Consider the following 21,186-nt stretch of genomic DNA (forward strand, 5'->3'; position numbering starts at 1 on the left):
GACTGGGAATACAAACTAAAACAAGACAAGATAAGAAAAACAAAACAAGAATTGTAAAAAGAGTACTGGATACCAGAAGCCAAGGCCAGACATCTCCACAGAACAGAGCAAGATGTGACACTTGGGTTTTTACATCCAAGATGAATTATCTTGCACTTATCCACATTAAATGTCAGCTGCCACAACTCTGACCATTTTTCTAGTTTACCTAAATCATTAGCCATTTGGCTTATCCCTCCTGGAACATCAACCCTGTTACATATTTTAGTATCACTCAATATACTGTATAGTTGTATGAGTTTCTGTGTGTGATTGACACATTTTACATTGCTCTATAATGAAAAACAGAAATACAATATACATAAAACATATTGTAAAATAAATTGAATAACTTTAAAAATATATAAAAGAAATACTGTATTTTTTTTCTCTCCCATCGGCTAGGGCTTCCACTACTGAAAGACACCATCACAGATACCATCACAATGATGTCCTTCTAATGAAATACATAGAAATATGGAACATTCCATAAATATACAGTAACTGTATCATCTGCTGTTGCCAAGTGACTCCTTGCCAAAATAATCTTCTAATGTCCATTATTACTTCCTGAGATTGCTCAGTGCTGTCCTTAGTACAAGGGAGAAATGATATCTCATGAGAGAGGTTACAGTCTGATATATTAATATTATTCTCACCATGAGATTTGCGGGACTGACTGACAATACTAGTGTCTCTTGCTAGTTTCTCTTCTTTCAATTGCCTAACGGACAAATGATCCACAAATCAATAAATCTAATGGTATAATGATATTGTAAGATTGGCTAATACAAAGTTTGCTTTGTCTTCATGAATAAAGATTTCTACATTTTATGTAGATTAATATGTTGATAACATTTATTTATTCTATTTATTTATTTATGTTGAAAAAATAATATCAGTAAGGTTACAACACAAAGCTCTAACATATCATAACTCTGCGATGGGAAGAGACCTTAACACCAATGTGACAGAGTTTATCTTCCTGGGATTTTCTGATTTATCTAGTTCTCTCCAGTCTGTTCTGTTTAGTTTTTTCCTCATTGGCTATATCCTTACATTACTAGGAAATGGTTTAATCATCCTGACTGTTACATCTGACCCTGTGCTTCATACCCCTATGTATTTCTTTCTGAGGAACCTATCACTGCTTGAACTGATCTATACTACTGTCACCATTCCCAAAGTACTTGAAGACTTCACGTCTAAGAAGAGGTCCATCTCATTTACTGGTTGTGCTGTTCAGATGTTTATTTTCTTCGCTGCTGGAGTTTCAGAATGTGTTTTCCTTGCAGTGATGGCCTTTGATCGGTATGTGGCTATCTGCCACCCATTAAGGTATATGTCTGTTATGAACAGAACCTTTTGTTACAAACTGACTGCCGGGTCATGGGCGATGGGAGTTTTTGAGTCTTTGAGAGATACAACCTTCATCTTCACTTTGCCTTATTGTAATTCTAACTACTTAAATCATTTCTTCTGTGATATCCCCCCACTACTCAGCCTGGCTTGTGCCAACACATTCATCAATGAACTCTCTGTCTTTATGGCCTGTCTTGTGGGGGCCACAATCCCATTTCTTCTCATTCTCTGTTCATATATCAACATTCTGTCGTCTATAATGCGCATACACTCAGCAGAGGGTCGTCATAAGGCATTATCCACATGTGGATCTCATCTGACCTCTGTTATTTTATTCTATGGGGCGGCCATGTTTATGTATCTACGTTTAGGGACTCAGGGTTCGACTGGCAATGATAGAATGATAGCTCTTTTCTACTGTATGGTAATTCCTGCCATTAATCCCCTGATCTACAGCCTACGAAACAAAGACATGAAGACAGCTCTACTAGAGCTAACATTGCAGACTGTGAATAGATCCAAAAGACAAACTTTCTGATTGGACTCCACAGAGACTGTACGTAAAATGTATCATCGAACGTAAATAGTAACACATTTTAAGCACGATAATAAGGCTGCACACAATATGGAAGACCTTTTAAACAAAATATAACTACCTAAGAAATTTAATTTACATTTGGATTTTTTGTTGCTATTTTTAAATTACAGAATTTTAATTAAAGTGAAATAACATCATTAATTTCTAGAACCTTTGTTTCCAAAACATACAATAAATTAAAATAAAAAAAGGATGAAAAGCAAACATTTGCTATAAGTTCATATGAGAGAAATTCTTTATCTCTTTGCACCATTTATCTTTATTGTTTCCCGTTTCTTTGTTATTTTCTATATCTGCATCGTAAAGGACTCTAGGATATACTGGCAACATTATATCCTATCCGCGTTATATATAATCCCAAAAAAAACTGTCTGAGGGAGCACACTAGGTCTGAATAAAGTGTCAAAGGTTATTTATTGTATTTATCCAAAATACATGAGCTTTGTAAATTAACACAGCTCATGTATTTTGGATAAATACAATAAATAACAATAATGAATAATAAATAACCTTTGACACTTTATTCAGACCAAGTGTGCTCCCTCTATCAGTTTTTTGGGGATTATTTATATATATATAATAATCATAATAACTCTTAGACGTGTGCATTTGGTTTCTGGAAAATGCTCAGGGCCAGTGCAAGGATTTTTTACAATCTAGGTGAAAATCTACTTTGTTGCCTCCTTCAACAATTTAAGAGACACATCAAGCACCATCACGATGAACTTATAACGTCTGCATAGGTTAGAGTGCAAGTAGGTCCCATCGTGGTCTACCTAAGCTTAGATATCCATAAATCTTTACAATGTTCATCTCACCTGTTTCAATAGTGTCTTGCAATGAATACAAAACAAATCCTCACCTCCTTTGGTAGCCTTCATCAAAGATTTCAATTGGTACAAATTGTGTAGCTGCCAGGTTTAACCAGATTACAAAAACACACAAAAAAACCTAAAATGGGGCTGTTGCCAAAGTAGTAGATGCTGCAATATTATTCACCACTGTACCACACATGCTATAAACCCAGGATCTCCGTGAATATGGAAAATGCATAGCATGTCAAAACATGTATAGATATTACAGGCAAGGGAATTACAATATACGCAACTGCCTTACAAAGACTTCTCATTGAGCTGCATTGAAGGTCTGTGACTGGACAGCCACAGAAAGTCTCAGGGGGATTTGCAAAGGCTGCAGACAAGATGCATGTTTTGCAATGTGTTTTTAGATATAAACCTAATGAAACAATGCATAATTAAATACATATGCTTTCATTGGAGTTATATCTACTAAACAGTACTTTCTTTTTTTGTTTGGGCAGTGGAGTGTTCCCTTGAGATATTTATTATACACCTGTATACGCAGTGCAAGTAAGAGTTTCTAACACATACATATACATACATAATAAACACAGCACAAACATACAAAGTGCAAATAAAGAAAAAAAAGTGCTGCTTGAAGCTATTTAAACAACTAATGTTACATTAAGAGTAAGAGTTTAAAAATAATAAACTTGAAAAGGTAACAATATACACTAATCAGACACAACATTAAAGCCACGTACAGGTCAAGTGAAAAACATTATTACGATAATACAATGGCACAATGGCACCTGTCAAGGGTGGGACATTTTAGGCAGCAAGTAAACAGTCAGTTCTTGAGATTCTTGTGTTGGAAGCAGGAAAAATGGGCAAACATTGTGAGGGACTTTGACAAGGGTCAAATAGTGATGGTTCGAAGACTGGGTCACTAGTGGGCGGTAGGGACCAGGTTGACAACCATTGATGTAATCCCTTACAGAAATCCACATATCCCCAAAAATTTAAGATGGTTCACAGAAAACAAACTAGATCTTTGTCGACATTCAGTCTCCTAAGTTCCAATGTCTGCAACCTATGGATCTAATATGTCTTCCGTTCGACCAATTTCTTAACTCTGTCTTCTCCTCTCCAATGTGGTGCCCCCTTTAATTCTAACATATTTGAAATCATTAAATTTAAAAGTGGGACATGAGTTGCAATGTATAGGTAATACTATTTATTAACGATATACACACTTACAATAGTAAAACCCTTGCGTAACATAGTTCTGAGCTCATTTCTAAGTCTCACAAAAGTGAGTTGCACAACGATGCATTGCACATATCACTCAATGCCTAGTTATCCCGCTGTGGTGGTATTAATTAATTTGATGAAATTAACTATTTCCTGGTCGAACCCTAAGATGAATGTCTTTTGAAAACGTGTAGAATGTGAAATCAACCAGGTCAATAGGAAATGTACAGAATGCTTTCAAACAATCTGGAGCTAAGGGTTCATGGGTTAGAACTGATTGTTATCAAAACTACCTTCAGTTTCAAGATCTTAAATCAGTTTAGTGAGTATAATCTTAAATTATTATTAGAAAAAATATATATAAATGACTTTTCTTAAATTCTAAGATTCTCTGTTCTGCAAAGCTAAACTGCAGTGCATTGTGAAGGATTCAGTGGAGGACTATAGCTCTGCTACAAAGTCATACAGCCCAATGCACTTTTCCAACATTCCTAGGGATAGGACATTGATTGATTAGATCAGTGTTTACCCTTGAGTGGGTGTGGAAAGCATAAGAAAAAACCTAAATATAAAATACTAATCATATTTACTTGTTTTTATAGCCTGCCGAGTGGGGCAATTGTTTCATTCAAAGATTACGTTTTTGACTGAGACAGTTGTCTCAAAGTGATACATGTCCCTTTAATTTACAGCCCAAGACACTATTGTGTCTACTTCAAGTCTTCAATCTAATTACGGATCACTGGAAGGGAGAATTCTATATAGTGATAAATCTCACAAATTGTATTAACATGTAAAATATTATTTATATATACTGTTAATTAATCCGACTTGCTGACATATAACCAGGTAGAGAATAATGACTCACTAGGCCCCACTAAAACACATTTAATAAATATTAAATATATACTGCAGGAATCAAAGATCAATCATTTATATCTACCAAAAAGACACCACCATCCACATTGTCCAGAGACTCTGAGAAAATGTAATCAAATAACCACTAGTTCCTGTATGAATGTGGCAGTACCACCAAAGAGTATCCCAGAAGATTTCTGGCCCTCCCAGATGAAAGGAGATGTAGAGGATGTGATGGCTGTGTCTAGTTAACGTCGTAAAAGGAAAATAAAGACAGTGAAATACTGAGTGTAAGCAAAGACGGTGAGGAAGAACGGGAGAAATATCGTAATGAAAGAAGGACACAATGAAACGATAATGACTAAAATATAAATAGTCAAATCACCTTTCAAATTGCTTCCTTCAGACTATCTCTAATTGACCCGTTTTCATAGAAAATATCTGTATTATGGTTTGTTTAATCGAATTGTTTATTATCATACATATTTTACTTCATTTCTAAAATATTTACATTTCTTTTACGTTTATTTATGTTTTTCTGGAGATAAAGTCTCAAAAACTGGACACAACATTCTAGGAGACTGTAACAGCACCCCGGATATAGAAGGGGTTAATGCCACCAAAGCTGTTCTTTTTCCCGCATGCGAAGTCAGCTACCGAACACTCCTAAACTCGGAACAGGAACCATACGAATTATCCCCCCAAATACGAGACAAGGCTCTGTATTGAGGGTCAAGCAGGATCTGTTTAATGGTGGCTACATGTCAGCCTTTTATGCAGGTCTTCCAGCAAGAGACACTCCCATAGGGACCTTGTGGAAGACTGAGACAGTTTTTACAATAGCCAATCACATGCAGTTACAGAATGCAAACACTCCCTCACAACCAGTACAACTCCTCCTCTCTATCCTGGAGATAATTGGGTTAAGTGCTTGAAGTAACTCAATTACCTCCAGGCATAGAGAATATCCCTATTTTACAGTAATGGTAAGCTCTGTTTGGTAGCTCTGTTTGGAATGGAAATAAACTGTACAAAAAAGATGGTTTGCATCTTTCTCAAAAGGGAACAAATGTTCTCAGTGAGCAGTTCAGAGGTTTTGCTAGGATGTATTTAAACTAGGAGGGGGGGGGGGGCAAAAGGGTGATAAAACATCAATCCAATTGTCCCCCAAAACAAGGACAGAAGGTGCCTGTAGCAAGTGTGTTAAAAAATGATAAGCTTAGAGTCATGTCTACAAATGCTCGCAGTTTAGGGAATAAGATCCATGAACTTGTGGCAATAATGGCAACTGATAGTGTAGATTTAGTCGCTGTTACTGAGACATGGTATAATGAGAAAAATGACTGGGACATAGCAATACCAGGGTACTCTTTATATAGAAAAGACAGGGAAGGCAAGAAAGGGGGAGGGGTGGCCCTGTATGTAAAGAATAGCATAAAATCTAGCCTAATAAAGGTTAGTGAGGCGAACATAGAGTCAATTTGGGTTACGTTAGAATTTGGTAATCACACAGTAACTCGTGTAGGTGTGATTTATAGGCCCCCAGGACAAATTGAAGATTTAGATAATCTACTAGTTGAAGAAATAGCTAAAATGACAATGAAGGGGGAAGTTATCATCATGGGTGACTTTAATCTTCCTGATGTAAATTGGAAAACAAAAATAGCTACTTGTGCCAGGAGCACACAAATTCTAAACTCCCTACTAGGATTGTCTCTAAAACAAGTCGTTGAGGAGCCAACTCGTAAAGAGGCCATACTAGATTTAGTGTTAACAAATGGAGATTTGGTATCAGATATTACTGTAGGTGAAAGTTTAGGATCCAGTGATCATCAGTCTGTGTGGTTTAATATAAGAACAGTGACTGAGACACACCACACAAAAACAAAAGTTTTAGACTTTAGAAAAACAGACTTTTCCAAAATTAGAATATGTGTAAAGGAGTCATTATCAGGCTGGAGCAATTTAAATGGAGTCCAAAAGAAATGGGATTATTTAAAAGTTGCACTACTGAAGGCAACAGAAAATTGCATTAGGCTTGTCAGTAAAAGCAAAAAATTCAAGAAACCACTGTGGTACTCCACAGATGTAGCCAAAATAGTAAAAAACTAAAAGTTAGCATTTAGTAATTATAAAAAAACCCAGAGTGAGGAAGACAGAATGACCTATAAGATTAGGCAGAAAGAGGCTAAGCAAGTTATAAGAGCTTCCAAATCACACACAGAAGAGAAAATAGCACAGTCAGTAAAAAAGGGGGACAAAACCTTTTTTAGATACATAAATGAGAAAAGAAAAGTAAAACAAGGATTAGTTAGATTAAAAACAAAAGAAGGAAGGTATGTAGATGAGGATAAAGGTCTAGCTGACTGCCTCAATGAATATTTTTGTTCGGTATTTACAGATGAAAATGAAGGAAAGGGACCTCAGTTAAGAAAAAGGATAAATGAGTCATTTATTACACGTGAGTTTACAGAGGAAGAGGTTCTATTTCAACTGTCAAAAGTAAAGACAAATAAGTCAATGGGACCTGATGGAATACACCCAAAGCTATTAAAAGAGCTTAGTGGTGTACTAGCAAAACCATTAACAGATTTATTTAACCAATCATTGTTAACAGGAGTAGTCCCAGAAGATTGGAAGTTGGCGAATGTTGTACCCATTCACATGAAAGGTAATAGGGAGGAGTCGGGCAACTATAGGCCAGTAAGCCTAACTTCAGTAGTGGGGAAAGTGATGGAAACCATGTTAAAGGATAGGATTGTTGAACATCTAAAAACACATGGATTTCAAGATCAGAGACAACATGGGTTTACTTCAGGGAGATCATGCCAAACTAATCTTATTGATTTTTTTGATTGGGTAACTAAAATTATAGAACAGGGTGGTGCAGTAGACATTGCTTACCTCGATTTCAGTAAGGCTTTTGACACTGTTGCACATAGAAGGCTTATCAACAAACTACAATCTTTGAGTTTGGATTCCAATATTGTTGAATGGGTAAGGCAGTGGCTGAGTGACAGGCAACAGAGGGTTGTAGTCAATGGAGTATATTCGAAGCTTGGGCTTGTCACCAGTGGGGTACCTCAGGGATCTGTACTTGGACCCATTCTCTTTAATATTTTTATTAGTGATATTGCAGAAGGTCTTGATGGTAAGGTGTGTCTTTTTGCGGATGATACTAAGATATGTAACAGGGTTGATGTTCCAGGAGGGATAAGCCAAATGGAAAATGATTTAGGTAAACTAGAAAAATGGTCAGAGTTGTGGCAACTGACATTTAATGTGGATAAGTGCAAGATAATGCATCTTGGACGTAAAAACCCAAGGGCAGAGTACAGAATATTTGATAGAGTCCTAACCTCAACATCTGAGGAAAGGAATTTAGGGGTGATTATTTCTGATGACTTAAAGGTAGGCAGACAATGTAATAGAGCAGCAGGAAATGCTAGCAGACTGCTTGGTTGTATAGGGAGAGGTATTAGCAGTAGAAAGAGGGAAGTGCTCATGCCATTGTACAGAACACTGGTGAGACCTCACTTGGAGTACTGTACACAGTACTGGAGACCCTATCTTCAGAAGGATATTGATACCTTAGAGAGAGTTCAAAGAAGGGCTACTAAACTGGTTCATGGATTGAAGGATAAAACTTACCAGGAAAGGTTAAAGGATCTTAACATGTATAGCTTGGAGGAAAGACGAGACAGGGGGGATATGATAGAAACATTTAAATGCATAAAGGGAATCAACACAGTAAAGGAGGAGACTATATTTAAAAGAAGAAAAACTACCACAACAAGAGGACATAGTCTTAAATTAGAGGGACAAAGGTTTAAAAATAATATCAGGAAGTATTACTTTACTGAGAGGGTAGTGGATGCATGGAATAGCCTTCCAGCTGAAGTGGTAGAGGTTAACACAGTAAAGGAGTTTAAGCATGCGTGGGATAGGCATAAGGCTATCCTAACTATACGATAAGGCCAGGGACTAATGAAAGTATTTAGAAAACTGGGCAGACTAGATGGGCCGAATGGTTCTTATCTGCCGTCACATTCTATGTTTCTATGTTTCTATGTTTAAAATACATATTTCCGAACAATAACATAATATACCGAACAAACCCCCACATTCAACGTATCCCCAGATAGAAAACTTAAAACAGAGAAAGGACACAAATGGCGCTAAATTAATAAGATCCGGTGCAGCAAAAATCACCGAAGTGTAATGTCACCACTTACACTAAAATGTGATAAATTCTAAAAAATAAAGTGATTTGCGCACACAGAAAAGACAGGTGTGAGTTTTACCTCTTGCACAGGGTATTCTTGTGTGTTCACACTACATACAGTATGTATCACCTATATACAGGTAAATAAAATACACATAGTGTAAACTGTAAAAAACAAATAATGTTTTAAAAATGATGTATATCATCAAACTCACACTTTTCAGAGCCCATTTAAAGTTGGCTCTAGACTTATAGCGCTTTTCATCTCACTCTTGAGATATCCAGTATTGGAAAGATGTGTATATCCACAGGAACTTGGAACTGGTAGCTTGCAGTGATGCTCCAAAAAGTCCAAGGCAGGTGTGTAGTTAAAAGTGTTTTATTCCAAAAGTTATTTTAAAATACAAAATAAATATATACACAGTAAGATATATATATTTTAGCAGCACAACGCGTTTCAACCTTTCAATAGGTCTTTCTCAAGTGCATCTGATTTTCCAATGGGCTCTAAAGCCCTAATATATGCCAAACAATCAGTTAATTACCTTAATAATATTCACATCTGTGAGTTAGTTCCCACCCATGTCCAAACATGGTCACAGCCGGAAGTGTTATGCCACACTCAATATGGCTACATTTCCATCTGTGCACTCCTTTCCCCAGCCCCCCCCAACATGTCCGATATTTCATTTATCTTTGTCAGTCCGTGTTCCTTCAGTTTGCTGTTTATTCTTTCGGTCTCCATTTCGCCGCGTCACTTCCGTTGATGACGTTGTGATGCAGTCCGATACGTCACTTCCGGTTGTAGTTTTTCCGGTCTCTCATGATCTTCCAGACGGTTTCAGCACACAATTGTCCATCATTAAGAAGGGCAAAAATGCCAATAGTTCATATTGCACATAGGTAGGAAAACGTTTAAAAGGAAGGGAAAACGACATATTAATGTTGGAAAAGAGAAAAGGTATTCTTGTCTGGACATTAGTGGAGCATTTTAAAAATATATGCTTTATATATTTTTAAAATGCTCCACTAATGTCCAGACAAGAATACCTTTTCTCTTTTCCAAAATTAATATGTCGTTTTCCCTTCCTTTTAAACGTTTTCCTACCTATGTGCAATATGAACTATTGGCATTTTTGCCCTTCTTAATGATGGACAATTGTGTGCTGAAACCGTCTGGAAGATCATGAGAGACCGGAAAAACTACAACCGGAAGTGACGTATCGGACTGCATCACAACGTCATCAACGGAAGTGACGCGGCGAAATGGAGACCGAAAGAATAAACAGCAAACTGAAGGAACACGGACTGACAAAGATAAATGAAATATCGGACATGTTGGGGGGGGCTGGGGAAAGGAGTGCACAGATGGAAATGTAGCCATATTGAGTGTGGCATAACACTTCCGGCTGTGACCATGTTTGGACATGGGTGGGAACTAACTCACAGATGTGAATATTATTAAGGTAATTAACTGATTGTTTGGCATATATTAGGGCTTTAGAGCCCATTGGAAAATCAGATGCACTTGAGAAAGACCTATTGAAAGGTTGAAACGCGTTGTGCTGCTAAAATATATATATCTTACTGTGTATATATTTATTTTGTATTTTAAAATAACTTTTGGAATAAAACACTTTTAACTACACACCTGCCTTGGACTTTTTGGAGCATCACTGCAAGCTACCAGTTCCAAGTTCCTGTGGATATACACATCTTTCCAATACTGGATATCTCAAGAGTGAGATGAAAAGCGCTATAAGTCTAGAGCCAACTTTAAATGGGCTCTGAAAAGTGTGAGTTTGATGATATACATCATTTTTAAAACATTATTTGTTTTTTACAGTTTACACTATGTGTATTTTATTTACCTGTATATAGGTGATACATACTGTATGTAGTGTGAACACACAAGAATACCCTGTGCAAGAGGTAAAACTCACACCTGTCTTTTCTGTGTGCGCAAATCACTTTATTTTTTAGAATGTATCCCCAGATAGCTTGGATCTGAGCGCTCGATATAACCGAAGAGCGCTCAGATCCCATACATATAGTTCAATTGCCATGGAGTTAAAGTTTTTACATTGGGCGTTCGACAAAACGAATGAGCTCCATGGGTTTTCTAACTGGCACAGTTCCGTTCGTGTATTGTCAATTTATGAATTTGGAACAGAGCGATGGATGGCCGGTGATTTCAGCGGTGTTCGTGGGAAGCAGTGTCTGAAATCAGTACCATGGGTTTGTCGAAGAACACCGCTGGGCGTTCGACTGTCCAAGATGGCTGCCGCCACGTGTTCGTTCATACAAACGACGACCACCCAGCCGACCGTTCGGGAGTTGGAAGTTGGAGTTGGAGTTGGTGTCTGCGGCTACCCACAATGTTAATGAGCGCAGAGAGGTTAACAAGCAGCACACTTCCCTGCTAGGTGGCCTGCCATTCGGTAGTTTGTTCATCTTTTGATTAATGCAAGCAAGAAACATACGAACAACCGGCAACCACCGAACAATCAGACAAATTAGGTTTTAAATAATAACCCAAAGGCAGAGAGGTCTGCCATAGAGACATCTTGAAAATATTCTTAAAAGTTACATCATTATTCACCATTTCCTAATAATAGGTATACCTGCTATCACATGAAAGTTATGGTAATTAAAGAATACTGATCTGGAGGATACAATGATCAGGAACTTTGTGTTTTGTTCATGTTTCAGGGAATATGCTCCCTGGAGACAAGCATGATATGAATATACAGGTAAAATCAGCTGCACTAAGAGACACACTGCTCCGATCAGCCTGAAGGTATGTCTGTGTGTACATCTGTATGGTGCAGATATGTCCACATGTGTGTTATCAGTATGAAGTAGATGTCAGTCTGTGTATGTTATCAGTATGAAGTAGATGTCAGTCTGTGTTTGTGTTATCAGTACGAGGTGGCTGTCGGTCTCTGTGTATGTTATCAGTATGAGGTGGCTGTCGGTCTGTGTGTATGTTATCTGTATGAGGTGGATGTCAGTCTGTGTGTATGTTATCAGTATGAGGTGGATGTCAGTCTGTGTGTATGTTATCAGTATGAGGTGGATGTCAGTCTGTTTATGTTATCAGTATGAGGTGGATGTCGGTCTGTGTGTATGTTATCAGTATGAGGTGGATGTCAGTCTGTGTGTATGTTATCAGTATGAGGTGGATGTCAGTCTGTGTATGTTATCAGTATGAGGTGGATGTCAGTCTGTGTGTATGTTATCAGTATGAGGTGGATGTCAGTCTGTGTGTATGTTATCAGTATGAGGTGGATGTCAGTCTGTGTGTATGTTATCAGTATGAGGTTGAAGTCAGTCTGTGTGTATGTTATCAGTATGAGGTGGATGTCAGTTTGTGTGTATGTTATCAGTACGAGGTGGATGTCAGTCTGTGTGTATGTTATCAGTATGAGGTGGATGTCAGTCTGTGTGTATGTTATCAGTACGAGGTGGATGTCAGTCTGTGTATGTTATCAGTATGAGGTGGATGTCAGTCTGTGTGTATGTTATCAGTATGAGGTGGATGTCAGTCTGTGTGTATGTTATCAGTATGAGGTGGATGTCAGTCTGTGTGTATGTTGTCAGTATGAGGTTGAAGTCAGTCTGTGTGTATGTTATCAGTATGAGGTGGATGTCAGTTTGTGTGTATGTTATCAGTACGAGGTGGATGTCAGTCTGTGTGTATGTTATCAGTATGAGGTGGATGTCAGTCTGTGTGTATGTTATCAGTATGAGGTGGATGTCAGTCTGTGTGTATGTTATCAGTATGAGGTGGATGTCAGTCTGTGTGTATGTTATCAGTATGAGGTTGAAGTCAGTCTGTGTGTATGTTATCAGTATGAGGTGGATGTCAGTTTGTGTGTATGTTATCAGTACGAGGTGGATGTCAGTCTGTGTGTATGTTATCAGTATGAGGTGGATGTCAGTCTGTGTGTATGTTATCAGTATGAGGTGGATGTCAGTCTGTGTGTATGTTATCAGTATGAGGTGGCTGTCGGTCTGTGTGTATGTTATCAGTACGAGGTGGATGTCAGTCTGTGTGTATGGTATCAGTACGAGGTGGATGTCAGTCTGTGTGTATGTTATCTGTATAAGGGGGATGTCAGTCTGTGTGTATGTTATCAGTATGAGGTGGCTGTCAGTCTGTGTATGTTATCAGTATGAGGTGGATGTCAGTCTGTGTGTATGTTATCAGTATGAGGTGGATGTCATTCTTTGTGTATGTTATCAGTACGAGGTGGATGTCAGTCTGTGTGTATGTTATCAGTATGAGGTGGATGTCAGTCTGTGTGTATGTTATCAGTACGAGGTGGATGTCAATCTGTGTGTATGTTATCAGTATGAGGTGGATGTCAGTCTGTGTGTATGTTATCAGTATGAGGTGGATGTCAGTCTGTGTGTATGGTATCAGTACGAGGTGGATGTCAGTCTGTTTATGTTATCAGTATGAGGTGGATGTCAGTCTGTGTGTATGTTATCAGTATGAGGTAGATGTCAGTCTGTGTGTATGTTATCAGTATGAGGTGGATGTCAGTCTGTGTGTATGTTATCAGTATGAGGTGGATGTCAGTCTGTGTGTATGTTATCAGTATGAGGTGGATGTCAGTCTGTGTGTATGTTATCAGTACGAGGTGGATGTCAGTCTGTGTGAATGTTATCAGTACGAGGTGGATGTCACTCTTTGTGTATGTTATCAGTATGAGGTGGATGTCAGTCTGTGTGTATGTTATCAGTATGAGGTGGATGTCAGTCTGTGTGTTATCAGTAGGAGGTGGCTGTCAGTCTGTGTGTATGTTATCAGTATGAGGTGGATGTCAGTCTGTGTGTATGTTATCAGTATGAGGTGGATGTCAGTTTGTGTGTATGTTATCAGTATGAGGTGGATGTCAGTCTGTGTGTATGTTATCAGTATGAGGTGGATGTCAGTCTGTGTGTATGTTATCAGTATGAGGTGGATGTCAGTCTGTGTGTGTGTGTTATCAGAATGCGGTGGAATGTTTGCAGATTTTGTAGAATGGACTGATTTCTGTTCTTAGTTATGGGTATAGTTATGTGTATATGATTGGTGTGTTTGGGGACTGTTGACTTGTGTTAGTTAAAAAAAATATTCATTAATGCTTAAAACAATGTGATGAAGATATGACATTCATATTCTCTATTTTTGTTTTATAAATAGTTAATATATGTTCTTATTATTGTAGTAATAGGAAATAAGTATAAAATAAAAGAGAAATGCTTACAATGCTGGAGTCCAGAGTCCATGTGGAGGCAGGCATAGGGGAGCAATAAGGACTTACTGTAAGGTAGTTATCTGTCTCCATAAATATATATATTTATTTTTTATCTTACTGAGCGGCCATGTTGGGTCAGACTTTCTGTTATCTGACCAACTGCTGCTCAACCTAACTTGCTACTTCTGTGATTGCTCTGTGTGAACCTACCTCGGCCACCAAGTTAGTTTGGGCAGCAGTTGGTCAGATAAGTCAACATGGCTGCAGCGAGATAAAAAAAGTGACATTTACTGAGACAAATAAATATATCTATATATAGTATAGATTGGATTAGCTGCATTAGTTCAGTAGACAAGATGCCAAAATCCCAGAGTATTGCAGTATGCAATAATACCTTTTATATATATATAAATCCCACAGTATTGCAGTACGCAATAATACCTTTTATATATATAAATCCCACAGTATTGCAGTACGCAATAATACCTTTTATATATAAAAATCCCAGAGTATTGCAGTACGCAATAATACCTTTTATATATAAAAATCCCAGAGTATTGCAGTTTGCAATAATACCTTTTATATATATATAAATCCCAGAGTATTGCAGTACGCAATGATACCTTTTATATATACAAATCCCAGAGTATTGCAGTTTGTAATGATACCTTTTTTATTGGACTAACATAATATTTCGAAGACAAGCTTTCAAGAGTTTTCCTCTCTTCCCTATTTGCTCTAAGACAAAAGACAGATCAGTACCTGAGTACACTGTCAGAGTCAGTTCCTTGCAAAAGGGTTACAAGGAAAGGACAATATCTAAAAAGAAATCTCCCCTAAACACACCGCAGGAAAGGCTCCTACAATACAAAGAAAAGGAAAACAAAACTAGAATCCCTCTAGTAGTTACATACAACCCAACTATAGAAGGAGTACGTAACCTTATTAAAGACCTACAGCCATTAATTTCAGAGGACCCCACACTCACAGAAATATTTCCTGAGCTCTCCCCATACTAGCATTCAAACAACCTGAGACAGAGATTGGTTCGCAGCAAATTGACCACAGAACAGGAGCTCACACAGAATGGCAGTGTACGAAGCTCACACAGAATGGCAATGTACGAAGCTCACACAGAATGGCACTGTACGAAGCTCACACAGAATGGCACTGTACGAAGCTCACACAGAATGGCACTGTGCGAAGCTCACACAGAATGGCACTGTACGAAGCTCACACAGAATGGCAGTGTACGACGCTCACACAAAATGGCAGTGTACGAAGCTCACACAGAATGGCACTGTACGAAGCTCACACAGAATGGCACTGTACGAAGCTCACACAGAATGGCACTGTACGAAGCTCACACAGAATGGCACTGTACGAAGCTCACACAGAATGGCACTGTACGAAGCTCACACAGAATGGCACTGTACGAAGCTCACACAGAATGGCACTGTACGAAGCTCACACAGAATGGCAGTGTACGACGCTCACACAGAATGGCACTGTACGATGCTCACACAGAATGGCACTGTACGACGCTCACACAGAATGGCAGTGTACGAAGCTCACACAGAATGGCGATGTACGATGCTCACACAGAATGGCACTGTACGACGCTCACACAGAATGGCACTGAACGATGCTCACACAGAATGGCACTGTACGACGATCACACAGAATGGCACTGTGCGAAGCTCACACAGAATGGCACTGTACGAAGCTCACACAGAATGGCACTGTACGATGCTCACACAGAATGGCAGTGAACGATGCTCTCACAGAATGGCATAGTGCGATGCTCACACAGAATGGCAGTGTACGAAGCTCACACAGAATGGCACTGTACGACGCTCACACAGAATGGCAGTGAACGATGCTCTCACAGAATGGCATAGTGCGATGCTCACACAGAATGGCAGTGTACGAAGCTCACACGGAATGGTACTGTACGAAGCTCACACAGAATGGCACTGTACGATGCTCACACAGAATGGCACTGTACGAAGCTCACACGGAATGGTACTGTACGAAGCTCACACAGAATGGCACTGTACGATGCTCACACAGAATGGCACTGTACAACGCTCACACAGAATGGCACTGTACGATGCTCACACAGAATGGCACTGTACGAAGCTCACACAGAATGGCACTGTACGAAGCTCACACAGAATGGCACTGTACGACGCTCACACAGAATGGCACTGTACGAAGCTCACACAGAATGGCACTGTACGACGCTCACACAGAATGGCAATGTACGAAGCTCACACAGAATGGCACTGTACGAAGCTCACACAGAATGGCAATGTACGAAGCTCACACAGAATGGCACAGTGCGAAGCTCACACAGAATGGCAATGTACGAAGCTCACACAGAATGGCACTGTACGAAGCTCACACAGAATGGCACTGTACGAAGCTCACACAGAATGGCACTGTATGAAGCTCACACAGAATGGCACTGTACGAAGCTCACACAGAATGGCACTGTACGAAGCTCACACGGAATGGCACTGAACGATGCTCACACAGAATGGCACTGTACGACGCTCACCCAGAATGGCAGTGTACGAAGCTCACACAGAATGGCACTGTACGAAGCTCACACAGAATGGCACTGTACGACGCTCACCCAGAATGGCACTGTACGAAGCTCACACAGAATGGCAATGTACGAAGCTCACACAGAATGGCAGTGTACGACGCTCACACAGAATGGCACTGTACGACGCTCACCCAGAATGGCAGTGTACGAAGCTCACACAGAATGGCACTGTACGAAGCTCACACAGAATGGCACTGTACGACGCTCACCCAGAATGGCACTGTACGAAGCTCACACAGAATGGCAATGTACGAAGCTCACACAGAATGGCAATGTACGACGCTCACACAGAATGGCACTGTACGACGCTCACCTAGAATGGCAGTGTACGAAGCTCACACAGAATGGCAATGTACGAAGCTCACACAGAATGGCAGTGTACGACGCTCACACAGAATGGCAGTGTACGAAGCTCACACAGAATGGCACTGTACGAAGCTCACACAGAATGGCACTGTACGAAGCTCACACAGAATGGCACTGTACGAAGCTCACACAGAATGGCAGTGTGCAAAGCTCACACAGAATGGCACTGTACGATGCTCACACAGAATGGCACTGTACGACGCTCACCCAGAATGGCAGTGTACGAAGCTCACACAGAATGGCACTGTACAGAGCTCACCCAGAATGGTAGTGTACGAAGCTCACACAGAATGGCACTGTACAAAGCTCACACAGAATGGCACTGTACGAAGCTCACACAGAATGGCACTGTACGAAGCTCACACAGAATGGCACTGTATGAAGCTCACACGGAATGGCACTGTACGAAGCTCACACGGAATGGTACTGTACGAAGCTCACATAGAATGGCACTGTACGAAGCTCACACAGAATGGCACTGTACGAAGCTCACACAGAATGGCAGTGTGCGAAGCTCACACAGAATGGCAGTGTACGAAGCTCACACAGAATGGCAGTGTACGACGCTCACACAGAATGGCAGTGTACGACGCTCACACAGAATGGCAGTGTACGAAGCTCACACAGAATGGCACTGTACGAAGCTCACACAGAATGGCACTGTACGAAGCTCACACAGAATGACACTGTACGAAGCTCACACAGAATGGCACTGTACGATGCTCACACAGAATGGCACTGTACGACGCTCACCCAGAATGGCAGTGTACGAAGCTCACACAGAATGGCACTGTACAGAGCTCACACAGAATGGCACTGTGCGAAGCTCACACAGAATGGCAGTGTACGAAGCTCACACAGAATGGCAGTGTACAAAGCTCACACAAAATGGCAGTGTACGAAGCTCACACAGAATGGCAGTGTACGAAGCTCACACAAAATGGCACTGTACGAAGCTCACACAGAATGGCACTGTACGAAGCTCACACAAAATGGCACTGAACGATGCTCACACAGAATGGCACTGTACAGAGCTCACACAGAATGGCACTGTACAGAGCTCACACAGAATGGCACTGTGCGAAGCTCACACAGAATGGCAGTGTACGAAGCTCACACGGAATGGCAGTGTACGAAGCTCACAAAGAATGGCACTGAACGATGCTCACACAGAATGGCACTGTACGAAGCTCACACGGAATGGCACTGTACGAAGCTCACACGGAATGGCAGTGTACGAAGCTCACACGGAATGGCACTGTGCGAAGCTCACACAGAATGGCAGTGTACGAAGCTCACACAGAATGGCACTGAACGATGCTCACACAGAATGGCACTCCATCCAAACCCTCAGGATTAAAGTTCTTAAAGGGAATTTCAAAGACTCTCATGAACGAAAGACTTTTGAGATGAATATGATCACACATTTCAACACCATAATTGAAGGACTTATTGTAGACTCTGGCTTTCTCACACACTACCAAAACTTTTTATAAACTCACATCTTAATGTCTTATATAGTTATTTTTCAATATTTTTGCTTCACCTTATTTGGATCAATTTATATACAAACATACATGCAGCTATATACTTCCATGCCTTGCTGTTTTTTGTTTTTTTTACTTGATTATTGACTCTCCTCAATTTATTTACTTTCTCTGGCTATTCTCAGCCAACCTGCACCTTTCACTTTCAGGCACATCTACTGCTATTTATGACGCCCCACTCACCCGCCTCCCTCCCCTTCTCTAACATCAGTTGTTTTAAGTGTTAAACTATCAGATTTATCCGTATTGCTTTAGACCTGATAAAGAGAGAAAAACTCTCAAAAGCTTGTCTTTGAAATATTATGTTAGTCCAATAAAAAAATATCATTGCATACTGCAATACTCTGGTATTTTGGCATCATATTTATATAATAATGTGTATATACATATACATACATTGTGGCATACCCTGTACTTTTACTTGTCCCAGATATTTTCCCTGTATTTGGTAGATTGATCTACTGAACACCGACCACCTCCTGGCTCAATTAACTTCAAAGTAACGACAAAGTTAAGTGCTCTCTCTGTGTGGCCGCCGTTCGTATAACTTAACAACACATGCGCTGGAAAATTGCGGCCATCTTGTCTCCTGAAAGCAGGTAGCGGTACTTGGTCGTCGAGTGTCTGGAACTCTAAGTCGGACACCCGACCTCGTGAACACTGGTAACTTTGTATGAACGCCTACTTCTATTCCCGACAAGCCAGGAGAGCGCTATTCGGTGAAAATGTACGCACAAACTAGATGAACTATCACTACCTATGAGTCAGGGCATCCGTTTGATATTTTGTTCATTTGGGACTCCCGAAAGTGACCGACTGCTACCTGTTTTGTTTGCGTATGAGACCGATGAAGTGCTTGGTTTTTCCCACGACCTTCTTGGATTTCGGGAGAGTATGAATTAGTGTACTATGCAAATGGGCTTTAATCACTTAACCCTCTAGGAGTTTAGGAGAGTGTGAATGAACATAGTATACGAAGTACAAGGAGTTTGTTACACACATCATAAAAAAACATGAAATAAGGCGAAATCTTCTATAAATAAATCAATATACACCATTTAAAAAAGTTAACAATTCATTAAATCATTGTTTCATTATATGTAATAAACTTTTTTTTTAAATTTGAAGTGAACATTTGATAATTATACCAGTAATCATGCTGTTCCTTTATAGTTTGTGTGTCTGTGTCATTAATGTAACACAACATGTAGACTAATCGTCTTGTGCACTCTGAATGACTGCAGGTTTTCATCCCGTTGCTGCCCACCATACGCTATATGAGTCCACTAGAAGATGAAAACAGACCAACTCTGGCCGCGCACCGCTCTGATCCTACAGAGTGAAACACATTATATAATAATCAGGCTTTGTGGAACATCCGATAGCTCCAAAATCAAATATTCAAAAAGTGGGAAGAAAGTCTTGTAAAGTAAAGAGTATTGATTATATGTAAATCTGGTTATAGAATACAATAACGACAGTCTGGGTGTCTAAGCTAAACGGCGGACATTGGCAATTCACTTAGATCACCTTATGTCATTAATCAATTAATCAATTACTCAATTAGTTGTGATCTTTGTCACTCAATATACTGTATAGTTGTATGAGTTTCTGTGTGTGATTGACACATTTTGCACTGCTCTATAATGAGGATGAAAACAGAAATACAATATACATAAAACATATTATAAAATAAATTAAATAACTTTAAAAGTATATAAAAGGATTCTCCCTAAGAAATACTGTTTTTTTTTTCTCTCCCATCGGCTAGGGCTTCCACTACTGAAAGACACCATCACAGATACCATCACAATGATGTCCTTCTAATGAAATACATAGAAATATGGAACATTCCATAAATATACAGTAACTGTATCATCTGCTGTTGCCAAGTGACTCCTTGCCAAAATAATCTTCTAATGTCCATTATTACTTCCTGAGATTGCTCAGTGCTGTTCTTAGTACAAGGGAGAAATGATATCTCATGAGAGGTTACAGTCTGATATATTAATATTATTCTTACCATGAGATTTGCGGGACTGACTGACAGTACATGCAGGTCTCTCATTATTTTCTCTTCTTTCAATTGACCAACAGACACATGATCCATAAATCAATAAATCTGGGTATGTTGTTTAGCATTCAATGGTATTCTAAGATTAAAAGATAAAAAGATAAAATACAGATTTCTACATTTTCTGTAGATTAATATGTTGATAAAATAATATCAGAAAAGTTATGACATGAATAGCTCTAACATATCATGACTCTGCG

At 39.4% G+C, this 21,186-nt stretch overlaps 1 protein-coding gene across 1 annotated transcript; it reads left to right on the forward strand.

Annotated features, from left to right (window-relative positions):
* The first annotated feature begins 982 nt into the window (after nucleotides 1–982).
* LOC134571395 (olfactory receptor 10AG1-like) lies at nucleotides 983–1,939 on the forward strand. Its single transcript, XM_063429599.1, has one exon. It carries the CDS (start codon nucleotides 983–985, stop codon nucleotides 1,937–1,939), a length of 957 nt encoding a protein of 318 aa, XP_063285669.1.
* Nucleotides 1,940–21,186: the final 19,247 nt, after the last annotated feature.

This window comes from Pelobates fuscus, chromosome 8, assembly GCF_036172605.1.
Source record: "Pelobates fuscus isolate aPelFus1 chromosome 8, aPelFus1.pri, whole genome shotgun sequence".
NCBI lineage: Eukaryota > Metazoa > Chordata > Amphibia > Anura > Pelobatidae > Pelobates > Pelobates fuscus.